This window comes from Syzygium oleosum, unplaced genomic scaffold (genome assembly GCF_021117445.2).
Source record: "Syzygium oleosum isolate NSW1041296 unplaced genomic scaffold, Sole_v2.1 Sole_v2.12, whole genome shotgun sequence".
Taxonomy (NCBI): domain Eukaryota; kingdom Viridiplantae; phylum Streptophyta; class Magnoliopsida; order Myrtales; family Myrtaceae; genus Syzygium; species Syzygium oleosum.
In genome coordinates this window covers 4,809,588-4,826,804 of record NW_026607496.1, presented here as the reverse complement: position 1 = coordinate 4,826,804, position 17,217 = coordinate 4,809,588, and the positions used below count along the sequence as shown (strand labels likewise).

At 42.7% G+C, this 17,217-nt stretch overlaps 1 protein-coding gene and 1 long non-coding RNA gene across 2 annotated transcripts; both read right to left on the bottom strand.

The window, feature by feature from the left end:
* Window positions 1–2,392: 2,392 nt before the first annotated feature.
* Window positions 2,393–3,644, bottom strand: LOC115664062 (short-chain dehydrogenase reductase 2a-like). The gene is made up of 2 exons (XM_030586006.2): window positions 3,518–3,644; window positions 2,393–3,313 (listed from the first exon to the last, which is right to left on the bottom strand). Exons 1-2 carry the CDS (start codon window positions 3,601–3,603, stop codon window positions 2,488–2,490), a joined length of 912 nt encoding a protein of 303 aa, XP_030441866.1. The 5' UTR covers window positions 3,604–3,644; the 3' UTR covers window positions 2,393–2,487.
* A 1,517-nt stretch (window positions 3,645–5,161) lies between these two features.
* LOC130139493 (uncharacterized) lies at window positions 5,162–6,917 on the bottom strand. The gene is made up of 2 exons (XR_008817657.1): window positions 6,506–6,917; window positions 5,162–6,432 (listed from the first exon to the last, which is right to left on the bottom strand). It is a non-coding gene; the product is annotated as an uncharacterized LOC130139493 (long non-coding RNA).
* Window positions 6,918–17,217: the final 10,300 nt, after the last annotated feature.

The window sequence follows — 17,217 nt, the reverse complement described above, 5'->3', positions numbered from 1 at the left end:
TAAAAGTTCAAGGACCAAATTGCACATTAAGTCAAAGTTCATGGACTATTTGTGTCATTATTCCTAAATCCTTTTACCGACACTGTTGCCTTACCCACGGCCACACACGCACTCTTAGATCTAAGGTGTGACCTCAAGTTTGAGGCCGACCTCTGATCTTAGGTCAATATGAGATTCTCGACAACCTCGAATATCTGACAACACGAATATCTTTATATGGAGAGAGAGAGAGAGAGAGAGAGAGAGAGAGAGAGAGAGAGAGAGAGAGAGAGAGAGAGAGAGGCGAAAGCGAGGTTGAAGCGTCAATGATTGATCGCGGACGAGTTTGATGGTGTGATGGTGGTATTGGTCAGCGGCGACGATGGCGAGTGGCAAGCACAACTGGTGGCGTCCTTCGAATTTCTGAGTGATGGGCAATCAAGAGTGTTCTATGAGAGGAGAGAGATTTATAAGGATGAACCCACATGGATATTAGTATGGCCAATCTAGAAGCAAGTTAACAGAAATAGTGTCCGCGTTAGCTAACGGTGTTAGAAATTTTCACGAAAGGACATTGAGGGGATTTTTTAAGGTTCATTGACTAGATTGAACAAAGAAATTATTCAAAGGCTCCATTGAATAAATTAAAACATTTCGAGGATTACCATTGTCGTTACCCTTTTCTCTTTCATTAATTCTTGTGACTTTATTCGATGTAATTTAGGAAACATTAGGATAAGCACACTGGAAATCCTAAAACTGGTCACAAAAGTACAATTGAGTCCTAAAACTTTCAAAAAGTGCAATCAAGTCGTAAAATTTGTCACGAAAGTGTAATTGAATCCTAAAACTTTTAAAAATTGCAGTGGATGGATTTGATTGGACTAATTTGACAAGTTTTAGAACTTGATTGCACTTTTTGAAAGTGTTAAGACTCAATTACATTTTCATGATAAGTTTTAGGACTTAATTGCACTTTTTGAAAGTTTTATGACTCAATTGCACTTTCATGACAAGTTTTTGAACTTCCAATACACTTATCTAAAAAATATTTGAGAGTTGTGTGATTCAACTAATTGTAATCTCTACAGTCAAACCACACAAATTTTCATGTTAGGTTTACTTGTCGGCTTTTGCGTTCGTCCAGACTTCCCTGGTGTCCATAACTATATTGAAGTAATGTAGGGGGATCAGTCAAGCAATATCCAATAATCAATATATTTCATACAGAAATATTACTATGCGGGCGGAAGCAATTTTCTAGAAAATTTTTCTCATGTATACTTAATTATTTCTCGACTACATAAAAAACAAGAATATGGATTTCTTCCCTTTTTTTTCTATTTATTATCCAATAGAAGCAGCATGGATTGGTAGTAACCAGCTTTTATGGAATATTAAGATCTAAGATTTGATTCCTTTAGTTTTCATAATTCCCTGATTTTTTAGCAAAATTAAAAAGACACCAATTATTGACTTTCCAATTTTGCCGTATCAAAAAATGGAGGTTGTGGAAAGAAGATATGGTATGGTATGTTACATATATACTTCCTTTTATATTCTATTATACACTTATAGAGGAACAATCTTCTTTAGTAAATCAGGTCATTTTATATTCAGATGTACTTCCGTTTAGAGTCAGTGCATTAAAATCTAAACTTGGTAAAACCCATGATAAGTTCAAGATATATTACCATAATTAGAAATTGTAAAGTCAATAATTGGTTTTTTTTTTGTCGAAAAGTCAATAATTGGTGAGTTGGTACTTTTTAGGGGAATTGCGCCTGAAATAATTTTCCCTTTGTAAATTCAAGATTTCTTCCCTTACTTGGTTGTTATAGATGCAAAGTATTTGCCATCATACCGAACATGTTCATATGACACACGATTCTATACTATTCAGGCCAGTTCCCTTAGAAAGCACCAACTCACCAATTATTGACTTTCCAGTTTCTAATTATGGTAATATAGCTTGAACTTATCATGGGTTTTACCAAGTTTAGATTGTTATGGACTGACTCTAAATGGAAGTATATCTGAATGCCCTGGTTTAATTGAGTAGATTGTTCCCCTATTAGTGTATAATAGAATATAAAAGGAAGTCATACCAATATCTTCTTTCCACAACCTCCATTTTTTGATATGGCAAAATTGGAAAGTCAATAATTGGTGCCTTTTTAATTTTGCTAAAATCATGGAATTATGAATTGGGGGAGCGGTAATTCTTTTCATATCATATATGACAGTAGTCGTTACACGTTACGTCTGCTGGTAAAACGACCTGCTACGATATTGCAGAATAAAATGTTCAATCCAAATGATGTTGATTTCGCAAATCATAATTCATTAATATACATTTAAGAAAGACATACAAGAGATATAATTGTAAATAGATCTCCCTTTGTGAGCCAATTAAAAGAATGCTACTAGCTATTTATAAAAAAAAACAAATGAACACTGAGAAAGCTCACTAGCAAGCAGAGAACCCTGAAGAGGAAGAGATTTTTTCTACAGGCCAACACAATTTCTTGAGGTTGTTATCCCACCATCCACAACAAGGTTGTGCCCACTAACATACTTGGACTCATCACTTGCAAGATACAGAGCAGCCTCAGCAATGTCCTTAGCCCTCAGTGTTCCGCCTTTCAAGTTGGCCAGTCCTCTCACAAACTCCTCCATCTTCTCCACCTCTCTCTCACTAGGCACCCCAAAACTCATGCCCTCATCTTCCTCCTCATCACCGCTCCTCCACGAGTCAACGAGCATCAACGTTGCCACGCCGAACGGCGATATGCAGTTGACCCTGATGCCATACCTGCCGAGCACGCATGCCGCGTTCTTGGTGAGCCCCACAATGGCATGCTTTGAAGCCGTGTAAGCATGAGAGCCGAGCCCTCCCATGACCCCGGCCACACTCGCCGTGGAGATTATGCACCCGCTCCTCCTTGGCACCATGACACGGGCTGCGTGCTTTATCCCGAGTGCCAAGCCTTTCACGTTAACGCTCATCATGCGTTCAAACTCCCCCACGTCGAAATCCATGATGCTCTTGTGCTTCGATTGGTTCCCAAGCAACCCGGCATTGTTGAACATGACGTCGAGGCGTCCATAGCGGGAGACCATGGAGCTCACCAAGTTCTCGACGTCCTCTTCCGAGCTAACATTGCAGTGGACGTAGGTAACAGAAGGAGACAGCGAGTTGGCAAGTGCGGTCCCGAGAAGATCCTCGATATCGGCAATGACGACCTTCGCCCCGTGCCTTGCAAAGAGTCGAACCGTGGCCTCTCCAATTCCTTTTGCTCCGCCGGTTACAATTGCTATTTTCCCTTCCAACCTACATGAAAAAAGTACTGCATTCAATACAACCGGTTGGGACTATTGCAATGGAAGGTTGCTCTTATGCACTCTGCATTCAAAAGATGATATGTGCAGTATATTACTATGCACGGTAAGCACATAGCTTGTGAAAATCAATCCGAGCTAGTGCATTCTTGCCAGAATATTGTATGAAATGATGCATTGATGACCTCTTTCTTACCTTCTAGGGCAAGGAGTAGTATTTTCATTTCCCAGCTTCAGACTGATATCCTGGACAACCTTTTCGGGCAAAACTTGAGCAGTCATGGTGGAGAGAGAGAGAGAGAGAGAGAGAGAGAGAGCTCCAATGAAGATATTGCAATGTTTGATGGGAGAAACGGAAGGATTTTATAGGAGGTGGAGGCGTGAGCTGACTGTGCTTCTTCTCTCTTTTCGCGGCGTCTTCCACGAATCTGACCTTGACTTTTTAGCCTCTGCTTGCACGTCAAGCACCATTTTTGAAGATTGAAAAGGGGACCATCTGAAAGAACTGTTCTTTCACATGACACGCGTCTGCCAAACGCATCATCTAAAATCCCATTTGAGCACATAAACCAGTTTTGATTGTATATAGATCTGCCTTCTTACTCGAACCTCATAAATCCAATGGATTATTGGAGCGTGACTGTCCATTTTTTGACTGACTGTCGAATGAGCCCGTCTCGGATGAACGGAACGCACTGATGATCAGATCATCATCTAAGGATTAATACTTGCGATTGACTTGTCAGTTTGAACATGGTTTGAAACTTCGAAATTATTTCATAGTTTTCCTTCATATTCGTATATATGTGTGTGTCTGTGAGAGAGAGAGAACAAACAATGTCCATGGAATTGAGGAACTATGTATGAACCGTAGTCAAAGTCTTAATGGCAAAGTCTGAATCTTTGTGGGTTGTTGGTGCATAGAAATTGCAAGTGTTACTGGATCTTTTTATTTATCTTTATTATCCAAAAGCTGTCATTACAAAACTAAACTTAGCTGGCATGCTACAGGTACCAGCAGTGACCTATATATATTAATATATATAGACACAAGTACACAACATCGATACACCCACACTCTTGTCCTTGTGTTTCAAAAATATATCTTGAGTTGTTTTAACCGGAAAGAGAAACAAATGTGATCGGATTGTCCGTACCCATTTCTATAATATGATGCTCCATGAGGCAGATAATTAAGATTATTGCAAAGTGTACTTTGACCGATAAATTAGCGTCTAAACCAAGGGAATTTCTTTCCTACACCGGTCATTGGATTAGGTAGCTCGCAACTGTTGATTTTGTGGGTTTCATGCGGGTTCACAAGATCTGTGATTCTTATGCACCAGATCCAGTGGCCCTAGCTCCGGACAAATATTCCCCATGGACCACATCGTGCATGGACATCTATGTTAACACCACACCGATATTGAATAAGAAAAGATATTGATACAGCTAAGTGGTGGAGGGCTGATGATCGGGGACACCACGGGAAAGGGACGAAGCCTGAGCGGCAATGGCGAAGCCACCTACCCACCAATGAGAGTCCAGCGATCCTCGCTAGGAGAGGCGAGGTCAATCGTGGCCCTAGCCCCTTTTGGCCACGACCGCCCTCGCCTAGATTTATGGCGGGGCTGCAACCCTCACCTTGAAGTGGTGATGACAACACGACGGCACTCAAGCAACCTTGGTTTGTAATTTTAGTGCGATATGAATATGAGCTCAAACAATGCCTCTACAATGAAGAATGACAATCTCTGGTTCCCCAGGAGCATCATGTTGCGTTCTGTTCTGTTGGAAAATATGCCTGAAGATATGGCAAATATGTCCGGATTGTAATCGATACGATAAATCAATCCGAAATTGTAATTGATTGATGAATCAATCTAGGATTAGACTTGATTTCATTTGATATGCCTAGGAGAGATTTTCCTTTTATTATTCATATTTTGTACTATATATTGAAGAATAGATAAGTTGAAATACATAGAATACAAATTTTCTTCTTCAATTCTTCGATTTGTATCATGGTATCAGAGCTTCCAGTGTAGCTTCTTGATTCTAGTATAGCTTCCGCAAACCCTTCTTTTGATTGCCTCCCGTTCCTTCCTATCCTCGTTGCAGAAAAACACTAATATGCAAAACAAGGTTAGCACTCCGGTGTAGGAATCAGTTTTTGAGCAAAATTCAAAGAAGAAAAACAACATTTTCTTACCGATACCATGAACAACTCCTCAAGATCTGAGGAAAATCGAACTCCAGAAGACAATCAGGACAACATGGAGAATGTTCTTGAAGTGATTCCGAGTCAAGAACCTATTCAACCCACTCAAGGGCAACCTGTCCAGGCCCAACCCAACCAAGGTCAGCCCATTTCGCGCTAGCCCACCCAGTGGCTACCTATGCAGGGTTCATTCCATCCATTCTGGTATGGGCCAAATCCATGGTTCAATTTCCAAAGTCCAGTCATTCAAGGCCAAGGAGAACATAACCAAGGAAGCCCACCAGTCGACGTTGGAGCAAATCCAACACCTAGCCCGAAATACAACATGCGGGTCAAGCATTAGAACCAGGGATCTCGGGTATGGGTATGAATCCCTACCCAATTCCTCCACCCGGTTTCATGCTGTTTCCATTCCAAGCCGCCATCGGCAACCCACTGTACACTTCCACCGTCGACGGACCAGAAATACAACTCATTACCCATCAACTTTCCGGCTTAGAAAATTATTCGACGTGGTCACAGGAATTCCAGCGAGCCCTTATCACAAAGGACAAAGACTGTTTTCTTGACAAAACCGTCCCTGTTCCGACCGATGAATGACTGGCCCGACATTGGAAAAAATCCAATCAGCTTGTCTGAACGTGGATCGGAAATTGCATATCCCCAGATGTCGCGGCCGGCCTTCCTCCAACAGAGGACTCAAATATTATGTGGGAAAACATAAAAGAAATGTACAGAAAATTGGATCGGGCGAAGCTATTTTCAATTACTCAAGCAATATCCGAACTGAAGCAAGGAAACATGTCTATCACGGCATGCTTCAACAAGCTCTCGGCGCTCTGGAATGAGCTAGAAGCGGCCGAAGAAAAGCTTGAAGGGCTGGATTCAACCTTGCAACAGTACAAAGCGATAAAGGAAAGAGAAAAGGTTACTCGTTTCCTTTTAATCCTGAATGACACTTACCTTTCATTTCGGTCTCAAATCTTGGCGATGGACCCCGTGCCGTCACTCAGTCGGATTCATCAGCTTGCCATATAGGAGGAAAGCCAACGACTTACCTCGCCGTAGCATGTCAAGGCGAGGGAGAGCATTTTGCTCGCGGCTCAAGCCAATCCTCAACATAGAGGACCGACGAATAGGATCAAGAGCGAAGGAAGGAGGTGAGCTGATCTAGGGTTCATCAAGGAAGAAGAAAGAAGCTTCAAAAGACCCGGGATGGATGGCCCATATCTCACCTCGCGATCATACAGCTCCTATTATTTCTCTTCAGCTGCTGGATCGGACGGACAATATGAAGCCACGTCAGCGCCGACCTACAAATCATCCAATGGTACACCTTTTGCCACGTCATCAAAGAATAATGGGCAAAGTTCTAAAGGGAAGGGTAAATTATTTTGCAAATATTGCAAACGTCCGCATCATACAATTGATAATTGTTGGAAGTTGCATGGAACGCCCGAGGACAAAGGAAAAAAGGAAAAGGAATTTACTCATGACCAATATCAGCAACTTATGAAGGCTTTGAGGAAATTGGATGCTTCTGGCAAAACTGGAAGTTTTTCAGGTATTTCTTATTGCTTAATGAACTTCATATCAAATGATGCATGGATAATTGATTCAGGTGCTAGTGACCACATTATCTGCAATAAAAGTTTTTTTGATATCCATGAACAATTATCTTCTCCCATATCCATATGACTCCCAAATGGAAATGTCACGTACGTCATCATGACTGGCACAGTAAATCTTAGCCCCCTCATTACACTTCGGAATGTCCTTTGTGTTCTAGAATTCCACTTCAATCTTATTTCTGTTTCAAGAGTTTGTGAGAAAAATTCTTGCCGTGTCATGTTCAACTCTGATAATTGTTTCTTTCAGGCCCTTTCGACTCGCAAACTGATGAGCTTGGGTAGTATCTCACAAGGGCTATATTTTTGGACTAGTTTCCCAAAAAAATTCGATTTATCTTGTATTCCATTGAATAATCGATCATTATGCAACACTACTACCAATGATAAAATTTCCATTTCTCATCAAAGATTGGGTCACAGTGCTTCCTTTCCTTATCCTTAACACCATATTTGTCCTCTAACCAAACAATCACGTGCTCCATTTCCAACAAGCAAAACTCATGCTAGCAGTGCTTTTTCACTGATTCATGCTGATGTTAGGGGACCATATCATACCCCACATCATGATGGCTCTCGATTTTTCCTTACGATTGTAGACGATTACTCCCGTGCGACATGGGTCTTTTTCATGCAATCAAAGAGTCAAGTTATATTTTACCTAAAAATATTCTTTCTCTATCAAAAAATCAATTTGGGAAATCTATTCAACGCATTCGAACAGATAATGGAAGGGAATTCTTCAATAATGAATGCACATCTCTTTTCTCTTCCCATGGAATCCTCCATGAAAGTTCATGAACCTACACCCCATAGCAAAATGGGGTTGTTGAGCATAAACATCATCATCTCTTAGAAGTTACATGTGCTCTTAAATTCCAAACTTCTATACCTGAAACTTTTTGGGGAGATTGTGTGGTCACAACAGCTTACCTAATCAATCGTATGCCAACTCTTGTTCTTGACGGACGAACTCCGTTTGAGTTACTTTATGAGAAGAAACCAGAACTTCATCACCTAAGAGTTTTTGGTTGCTTATGTTACGTCACCACTGTGGGTCCTCGGGACAAAATGGGTCCCGTGCTTGTCAATGCATATTCATGGGATATCCGAGTCTCCAAAAGGGGTATCGTGTCCTTGAGATATCCACCGTCGATTTCTTCGTAAGTAGAGATGTTGTTTTCCATGAGAATGTGTTTCCTTTTCATGTTGAAATATCTTCAGCTGAAAATTCTGGCACGACAACAGCCTCATAGATTTCTATCTGAAGAGGATTTATTTGGTGGTCAACATTATATTCTACATGCACCTCCAGAATATCAAGCATCATCTCCAGCGTCGCCTTCAACACATGATGAGATTTTTAGTCACACAACAGGCGTGAATAATTCAATTAAGGACCCTATCATGCCAACTGAAAAGACTTTTGATTCTTCAATGATGCTTCTTTCAGCAACTAATATTACTGATGAGTCACCTTCTGTACCTCAACATCACCCACCACAACACTCCGGTCGTGTTTCTCGTCCGCCCACATGGACTAAAGATTATGTTTGTGCTGCCTTCAACTCACTAAGTACTCATTATCCTGTTTCCTCCTATGTTTCCTTTCATCGGCTATCGTCAGAACATATGTGTTGTATTAGTCGAATATCCGAGGAAGGAGAACCTTCCTGATGTGAAAAGGCATTTACCGACCCACGTTGGCAAAAGGCTATGGAAACAGAATTAAAAGCCTTGATGGAAAATCAGACATGGGACATTGTACCATTACCCTCTCATCGCAAACCGATTGGTTGCAAGTGGGTATACAAGATTAAATATAAAAATGATGGCTCTGTGGAACACTATAAGGCTAGGTTAGTGGCTAAGGGTTTCACATAACGAGAAGGTTTTGATTACCATGAGACCTTCTCCCCAGTAGCAAAGGACGTCGCAATTTGCTCCTTCTTATCGATTGCCGCTTTTCATGACTGGCCGCTACATCAAATGGATGTTCACAATACCTTCCTCCATGGTGATTTGGATGAAGAAATTTATATGGAGCTTCCATAGGGTTTACGGAGACAGGGGGAGTCTAGGGTATGTCATTTCCACAAATCCCTTTATGGTCTCAAACAGGTTTCCCGACAATGATACGCCAAATTTACCAGCGCACTTACAGCTGCAGCATTCAAACAATCCAGACATTATTATGCTTTGTTCACATTGGCGAAAGGTATGTCATATATTTATTTAATGATATATGTTAATGACATGCTTATTATGGGAAGTGATGAATCTACTATCAAGAGTCTTAAAGAATACCTGCATTCCACTTTTCACATTAAGGATTTGGGATCACCTAAATATTTCCTTGGAATTGAGATTGCCCGTTCAGACCAAGGCATTTCTCTTAGCCAACGAAAATTCGTCCTGGAAATTATATCAAAAGCAGGTTTATCAGGATGCAAACGAGCTATTATTCCCATTGAGCAAAATGCCAAATTAACCACAGTTGATTATGATGCGGGTTTATTATCTCCAGAAGATGATCAATTACTCAAGGACCCATCAAGCTATCAAAGACATGTTCGAAAGCTTATTTACCTCACCATGACTAGACCTGATAAATGTTATGCAGTACAGACACTTAGTTAATTCATGCATAGTCCGAAACAGTCTCATATGAATGCTGCTTTCAAAGTTGTGAAATATTTGAAGAAATGCCCAAGACTTGGGATACTTCTTTCTCGAAGATGTAACATGGAGATGATAGCCTACTGTGACATGGATTATGCATCTTGCCCTATGAGCCGAAGGTCTGTCACTGGTTTCTGCATTAAACTTGGGGAATCATTGCTGTAACATCCTCAATTTCAATATCTGGGAAATGGCTATGGTTTAAGTTTGGTGGTTTTCCCAATCGAAGTCAATTTTACTCTTGTTCTGGAAAACCCATATTCGGATCCTCTCTACCCCTTCGTTTTGTTATTTTTGTGGAAACTTTTGTGATCCGAATTCCCAAACACTTCCTTCTTAAAAGTTTCTCCAAACATCTTGAAGTTTTACATACTTTAATTTCAGAATTTTTGAACTTGATATGAGTAGTACGATTGCCTAATTTTCGGACCTTGTAAAACTACCCAAAATGGGTATTTCTGTAATGTTCACACTTTCTCAATTTTCTACAAAATTTTCTGGGCCGAATTTGAACAAACTTCCTTCACAAAAGTTGTTGAGAACTTTCGTGTTCTCATGGGAAATATTTTTTAAGGTCTTTTTTATGACATATTCAAATTTAAGAATTTCCGGAGTCTATTTACTATGTTTTCGAGTCCGAATTCTAGAACAGTGCAAAAATTGCCGGTTTTGCTAGATTTCAAAGATTCATCATTTTTCATATGAGAACGTTGGAATTTCGGAGGTTATGCTTAAATGCCATGAACTGGTTGTCCTTAAGTGCCATTGATGGACAAGAACAAGCCCTACTCGACCAAGCTTGGGGAGCAAGAAGCCGAATTGACCAAGACAACATTGAACCATTAATTGACGGCTAATCATTATGAGAATCTTGTCTTATAAGATCTTCATTAATTGAGTGATCTTGCAGGATTCTAGAGAGTCAAGAACTTGGGGAGCAAGTTTTGACTCTTAAACTTGGTGAACAAGTTAGTGCTTTGTCTATAAATAGGCTTGATCCCCCTTAGTTTCCACACACCACCTCCTCTTCCTCTCTCATCTCTCATTCTCACGCCTCCCTCTCTCTCCCTCACCCTCACGCCAATCACCTCTCTCTCTCTCTCTCTCGCCCGTTCGCAGCAGCCGACCGCCGTTTTCCCGTTCGACCCCCGTAGACGTTTTCTTGTGCTTATAGGTGAGTGGATTTCCTAATACTTGAATAGAGCGGCATGTTACGTGGTTGGAACGCGGCATGTGAGTGAATTCCCTAGCACTTAGATAGGGCGATTTGTTTCGTGGTTGGAACACAGCTTGGGAAGTTGTTGTTGCTTGAAATGGTTTTGTTCTTGTGCATGGTTGCATGACGCTTGGATGCGGTAGTTTGTGTGATATGTTGATGTTCTTAACCATGTTTATTGAATTATGATCTTGTGAGCTTTTCATGAGTACATACAACTAGGCCTTGTATACATGGAGTAAGATAGAGGATAATATACCGGATTGTACGATCCATAATGTGTGATCACTAAATGAAAGAAGAAGATCGTCGTCACATAGCGTTGGTGATGATGCCTCGGTTGAGCCGGGATGTCCTAGTTGAGCTAGGATGCCTGGGTTGAGCTCGGATGCCTCGATAACTAGCGCCGGGATGCCCTAGTTATGCTAGGATGCCTTGGTTGAGCCAAGATGCCTCGGATGTGCTAGCCCCGGGATGCCTTGGTTGAGCCGGGATGCCTAGCATGAAGCCGGATGCCTCGGTTGAGCCAGGATGCCTAGCATGAAGCTGGATGCCTCGGTTGAGCCGGGATGCCCTGGTTGCGCCAAGATGACGATAAATGAATCTTATATGTATGTCGGTATGTGTGTTTATTGATAAGCCGAAGGTTTTCGGATGCTCAAAGGATTCCGGAGGACCCGTCACCCACGTGTAGAGAAAGCGATGCCTGATGGATAAATGAATTCATGTGTGAATATTTTCGGGTATTTTTGCATGTCGATTGGTTACGAGGCTTCACGTATAAATTTTCTTGTACATTTTTATGTGACCGGGTAAAGGTGAGCTTTCATGCTAACATAACAAGGGCAATGTCAAAGTCTTTGCTATTGATTTGCCATCGATATGAGGCGAGGAAAATATTTGTATGCGTTAGTACGACGGCGAGGCATCATCCTGCATGAGTATTAGTGAATTTACTCATTGAGTTTTAAACTCACTCCCGCTGTTTTTCATGTTTTTAGTATGAGCTCCACGCCCTAGGTTCATTTTGGTGTACCCGTCGAGATTAAGGTTCATTTAGGATGAGCTCCATGTTTTTAGTATTATTTTCATACCAGTCGAATTTCATGTAAAGTTTAAGGCTTAGAATATTAGAACAAAATCCTAACATTCACATACATTGTAATTCTCAACTGTTCGTGCCACTGAGAAAATCATAATTGCTTGCTTGTACTGTTCATTGTACAATACAAATATTTATACAAGGTATTGCTTAATGGAAAAGGAAAAGAAAGAGTATTTAAATATTAAACCACGCATTCATCTAATGGCTTAAACTTTTAAATCGGACATGGTATCAGAAGAGGAGATCCTGAATTCGAATCTTTTCAAGCCTCTATTTACCTCCCCAATGAGATATTGCCATGCTTAGTACTTGGCAAAAGGATCAAACTAAGCCTGGGGGGAGGGGGGGAGTGATAAAGTAGTTAAATATTAAACAACGCATTTATCTAATAGTTTAAATTTCTAGAATAGTTGGCAATGGTCCAACGAAATCTCACACCCTGTTACGGAACCTTATCCATGCACGTGAACCGGATATTTTGCACCCATCTACAAATAATTACTCGAACCAAATATTCGGAAATGTTTGATCATTAAAATATCAGAACTTATAATGTACAATCTAAGTCACTTCTACCCAACATCTCGTTACAAAAGTATCAAAACCACGTATCACGTCAAACCTCCGTTCAATTACAATATTCTTCTACCTTTTGATTTTCAAAAAAATGGGTGGTGGATCGATGAAAAGTGACTTGATCAAAAGCTGTGAAAGTACTTAATCAAAAACGAGTTGAAAATTCGATTTTCTTTGTGATAGACCAATAGTATGAACGTGGAACGATCCACGAAGGATCAATCGTGTAAATCCGAGGTTTAACGGTTCTGGATATTGACCCGCACCTCACTGCTCTTTCGGGTCTCCCACTCGGTCATTATTTAAGTCCGACCCGGATATTCATGCAATATCATTTTGCCTATTGTTATAATAAATAAGCATATTATAATATAGTTTATTGAATATCTCATAGACTGTAATAAGACAAAGACTTCTTGATGGTGTCCCAATCAATAAATTACGTGGACTTGAATATATAGTGTGAAAACCCGAAAGGAAGGAATTGACCAATTAATTGACTGGATTTGAAATTGTAAAAATTATTATTTTTTACTTAAAAATTAGGTACATTGGGTGAATAAGCTTCAATTTGGAACTTCGGTCATCTTCTACAGGTGTGAATACATATTTTATGACGCAAAGTATATGTTCTATTAAATCATCAAGATTGGTAGATATAAATTAAATGTGTTGTACCAGTGTTAGCTTACTTGTTCCTATCCGCCCTTAACCACCCATTTATTATGTGACATTCCGAATTTCGGCCCATAGTTGGGATTTATAAAACGTGTAATTCGTCAGTGTGCTTATAGTAAAATCTCGCCCGGGAACTGATAACTCTCGGTTATTGTTTTAAAATTTCGCTGGAATCGCGCTCGATCGAATTTGGCCGTTATTTAGACCCCGAACTTGACAGTCGATTTTCGGGAGTTTCAGGACGAAATAAATTGGACGGTGTCAATATTATCGTAGCCAGCGTTGAGATTGTCAGGAATAATGGAAAAAGGGGAGTTTTTGACCGGGTGCGAATTTGGACTAGTAGACCTCCCTCGATATAGTTTGATTTAATTAATTCGGCCTTTGTCCCTTTTTATATGCGAGGCTTATTTTGGACCGGTAGATCGCTTTCGATTTTGAATTTGGGTCATCGGATCGCATTTAATATTTGATTGAAGTTAAATTTTTTATTGTTTTCTCTCTCTCTCTCACTCTCTCTCTCTCTCCCCGGTCACCTCCCCCTGCGCACGTCTATCCCTTCTCCCCTGTGTCAGACCCATCCCTTCTCGTTCTCTCTCTTCCTTTTTCTTTTTCTTCTTCCTTCTTTCTTCTTCTTCTTCTTCCTCCTCCTTCGCCGCTCGATCGTTTCGCCCGCTCGCACCCGCCCGACGCCGACCGAGCTCGCTCTCCGGCCAGTCGCCGATCGTGCCGTCGCCGCCGTCGCCCGACCGAGCTGTGCCGCCGCTCGTCGCCCGCGACCGCCGCTCGTCGGCCTTGTCCGCCTATCGCCGGCCCTGTCCACTTGCTGCACCGCGAGCAAGCTAGGCTTACCACGCTGCGTCCGCCGTGGTCCGGCGTTGCCCAGCCCGTCCGCCGGCTTTGTCCTCCGTCGCCCGGCCACCCGAGACGCCGCCGTGCCACCTCCGGCCGCCGCGCGACCCCCTCTCCCCCTGTTTCTCTCTTCCCCGACGCCTTCCCCAGTTTCGGCTCCCAGCTTCGCCGCCGCCGCCGCTCGGCCTCCGCCACCCAGTCTCTCCCCTCAGCCACCTCCGCCGACCTTCGCGCTTCCCCTTGGCCGCCACCACCTTTCTTCCTCTCGCTTTTCTTCCTCCCGACGCCTCCCCGTTTTGGGCTCTCCCCGCGCCGCCCGACCAGCAGCCGCGCGCGCCGCACGCCGCCGCCGCCGCCCGTCTACCACCACCTAGCCCCGGCGACCCCGCCCACCAGCCCGAGAGTGCCCCGAGCCGTGGCCGAGCCCGCGCCCTTGCTCGTACAGTTCAGCCGAGGGGGGGAGGGGCGTCACTGTTCATTCCGAGGTACTGTTCATCCGGGGGCCCGTACTGTTCATTCCGAACACTGTTCATCCGAGGCCCATTACTGTTCATTCCGAACACTGTTCATCGGGGCCCGTACTGTTCATTCGGCACTGTTCATCCGGCCCGTTTTTGAGCCCGTGCGGGTTTTTCCCGAGCCAAATTGAAGTAAGTGACTTCCTAAACCCTATCTAGTACTTTGGGTATTTTATGACTTGTCTCGGATTTAGAACGGTTAGAGCGTGATTTAATTTAATTATATTATGATATGATTGTGCTAATTGGATTGGATAAAATGATGTGCATGATTTGGGTGATCGTACGTGGCCGACTTGAACGTCGGGTTTGTGGATTGACGTGGTGAGTTGTGAATATGGATGGTTTAATGCAATTGGCGTGAAATTGATTGAATTGAATGGCGTGTGCATGCCTGTCGATTATAAGCCCGGATTGATCGGAGGGCTACGGACTTGGGACGTGTTGACGGCGGTCCGTGTGAAGGCATGAATGGCCGGTGTGCCAAATGGATGCGGGCTTGAGACGTGTTGACGGTGGCCCGTTAGAGGTGTGTTGGACCGGGACGTATTTACGTCGGTCATTGGAAATTGAGCCCGGATTGATCGGAGGGCTACGGACTTGGGACGTGTTGACGGCGGTCCGTGTGAAAGCATGAATGGCCGGTGTGCCAAGTGGGCCTGAGGCGCAGTGGCGCGGGCAGTGAGAATGGACCTGAGGCGCAGTGGCGCGGGTCGTGAGAAAGATGTTCGGCCACGCATGCGAATTGAGTGATTGAATTGGCTGGTTGAGCGTGTGATTGAATTGGCTGGTTGAATTAGTTGGATTGATTGAGTGCAAGTGTGGTTGGTGTTTGAGCGGTTGTGATGTGCTATTTAATTACTATTATTGTATTATCACGTTGTGACTAACGTGTAGAGTTGGCATGGGCTTGATGACGAGGTAAGTACAATGATGCGAATTTTATATATTATGGGGTAGATTGCATGTACGACTTGTCTGGGTACGCATTGGCCTACGTGGGGTATAGGGGGTTGCTTATTGAGACTCGTTCTCACGGTTATTATATAACCATTTCAGATCCGCGACCGTGATCGATTCGGAGATGCCGCCAGAGCTCCACAGGAATTGAAAGATAGATCATTTACCCTGTCTTTTGAGTACCTTTTGTAGAGGAGATAAGTTTGTCAACCACCGCCCCCTTTTGAAAATTGTGGCTTTAAATTTGGTAGCCTGGATTACTGTTTTGTATTAATAACTGCTTTATGAAATTATTGTTTCGTGCTATCCTTTTGTCATCTTGTTAGTTGTCTGGGTTGTTTTATTTTGCTTCCGCTTGCGTAGTTCGTTTGGGTCGGCGACGCGTCCTGGGACGTCGCGTTCAATACGACCGTGGAAGGGGTGTCGCGAGCCCGTTGGGGTTCGGGGCGTGACATATTAGACCCGTGTATATTGACATTGATTACCTCTTTGATCATGATCGGGAAGCCTATCACGGAGATTGTTCCTATCGGGACAACGTCTTTTACCGCCTCGAGTTTACCTTTACGAATACTTTGTATCTCCTATTTTCAAAACACATGTATCATATGTAATTTGTCATTCACCACCACGGACCATATCTCAAAGCCTAACCAAGGTCGCCAATAGTGGAAAAACGAGAATTTATTTTCTTGGTAATTAATCCTATTGCAGGGTTTTTAAGAATAGATTATGCAAAGTATTTGCCGACGTTAATGGTGTATTTCATGAACGTGAGATTTGTTGCTCACTATTCATGTGTTTGTATGTACATATAACGTAAAGTTGTTTGACAAACCTGAAATGAGTGATCCGAATTTGACGCTTGATCCGAGCCCAACGAATTCACGTTGTGTCCTTAAGACAATTTGTCCCCTCTACCGGTACCCAAAGGTCGTTGAACAATTGCCTCCCAGGATAGAACGGATCGCCTTTCCTATGAAGCGGTACTTCTTCAAAGGAAATCTTCGAACGCAACTTTGCAGAATAATCGCACAAAAGATGACAGCGACGAAGAATGAGAGCGCAACCGAAAGCCGCGAAAATATGAAAATGCCAAGAGTACTTCGTTCGGTCATGTGTGAATGAATAGTCACCAAGGAATTTCGGATATAGAAGGATGAAACCGAAGAGTCACCAACCGAACAATTTCGTTCGGTCATGTGAACAGTCACGAGCCAAGCCTTAAACCGGTTTGGTTCGTGAACAGGCGCGAAGGGCTTCGGTTTTCGTTCGGGCGAACCGAACCTCACGAACAGACATGTTTGTTTGTCCAAAAATATAAATAATTTCTAAATAACGTGTCTGTTCGAAAAATAAAAAATAAAAAACCGATAGAGAGTGGACCCGGAACCGAACCGAGCCGAGCCGGCCGGACAGACGGCGGCGGCGGCGCGCGCGGGGGGTGGACCGACCTAGCT

Excerpts from the sequence above, each read along its gene's own strand:
- LOC115664062 (XM_030586006.2), bottom strand. The coding sequence starts at position 3,603 with ATGACTGCTCAAGTTTTGCCCGAAAAGGTTGTCCAGGATATCAGTCTG. Across the intron at positions 3,314-3,517 it reads ACTACTCCTTGCCCTAGAAG|GTTGGAAGGGAAAATAGCAA; the intron begins GTAAGAAAGAGG and ends TTTTTCATGTAG.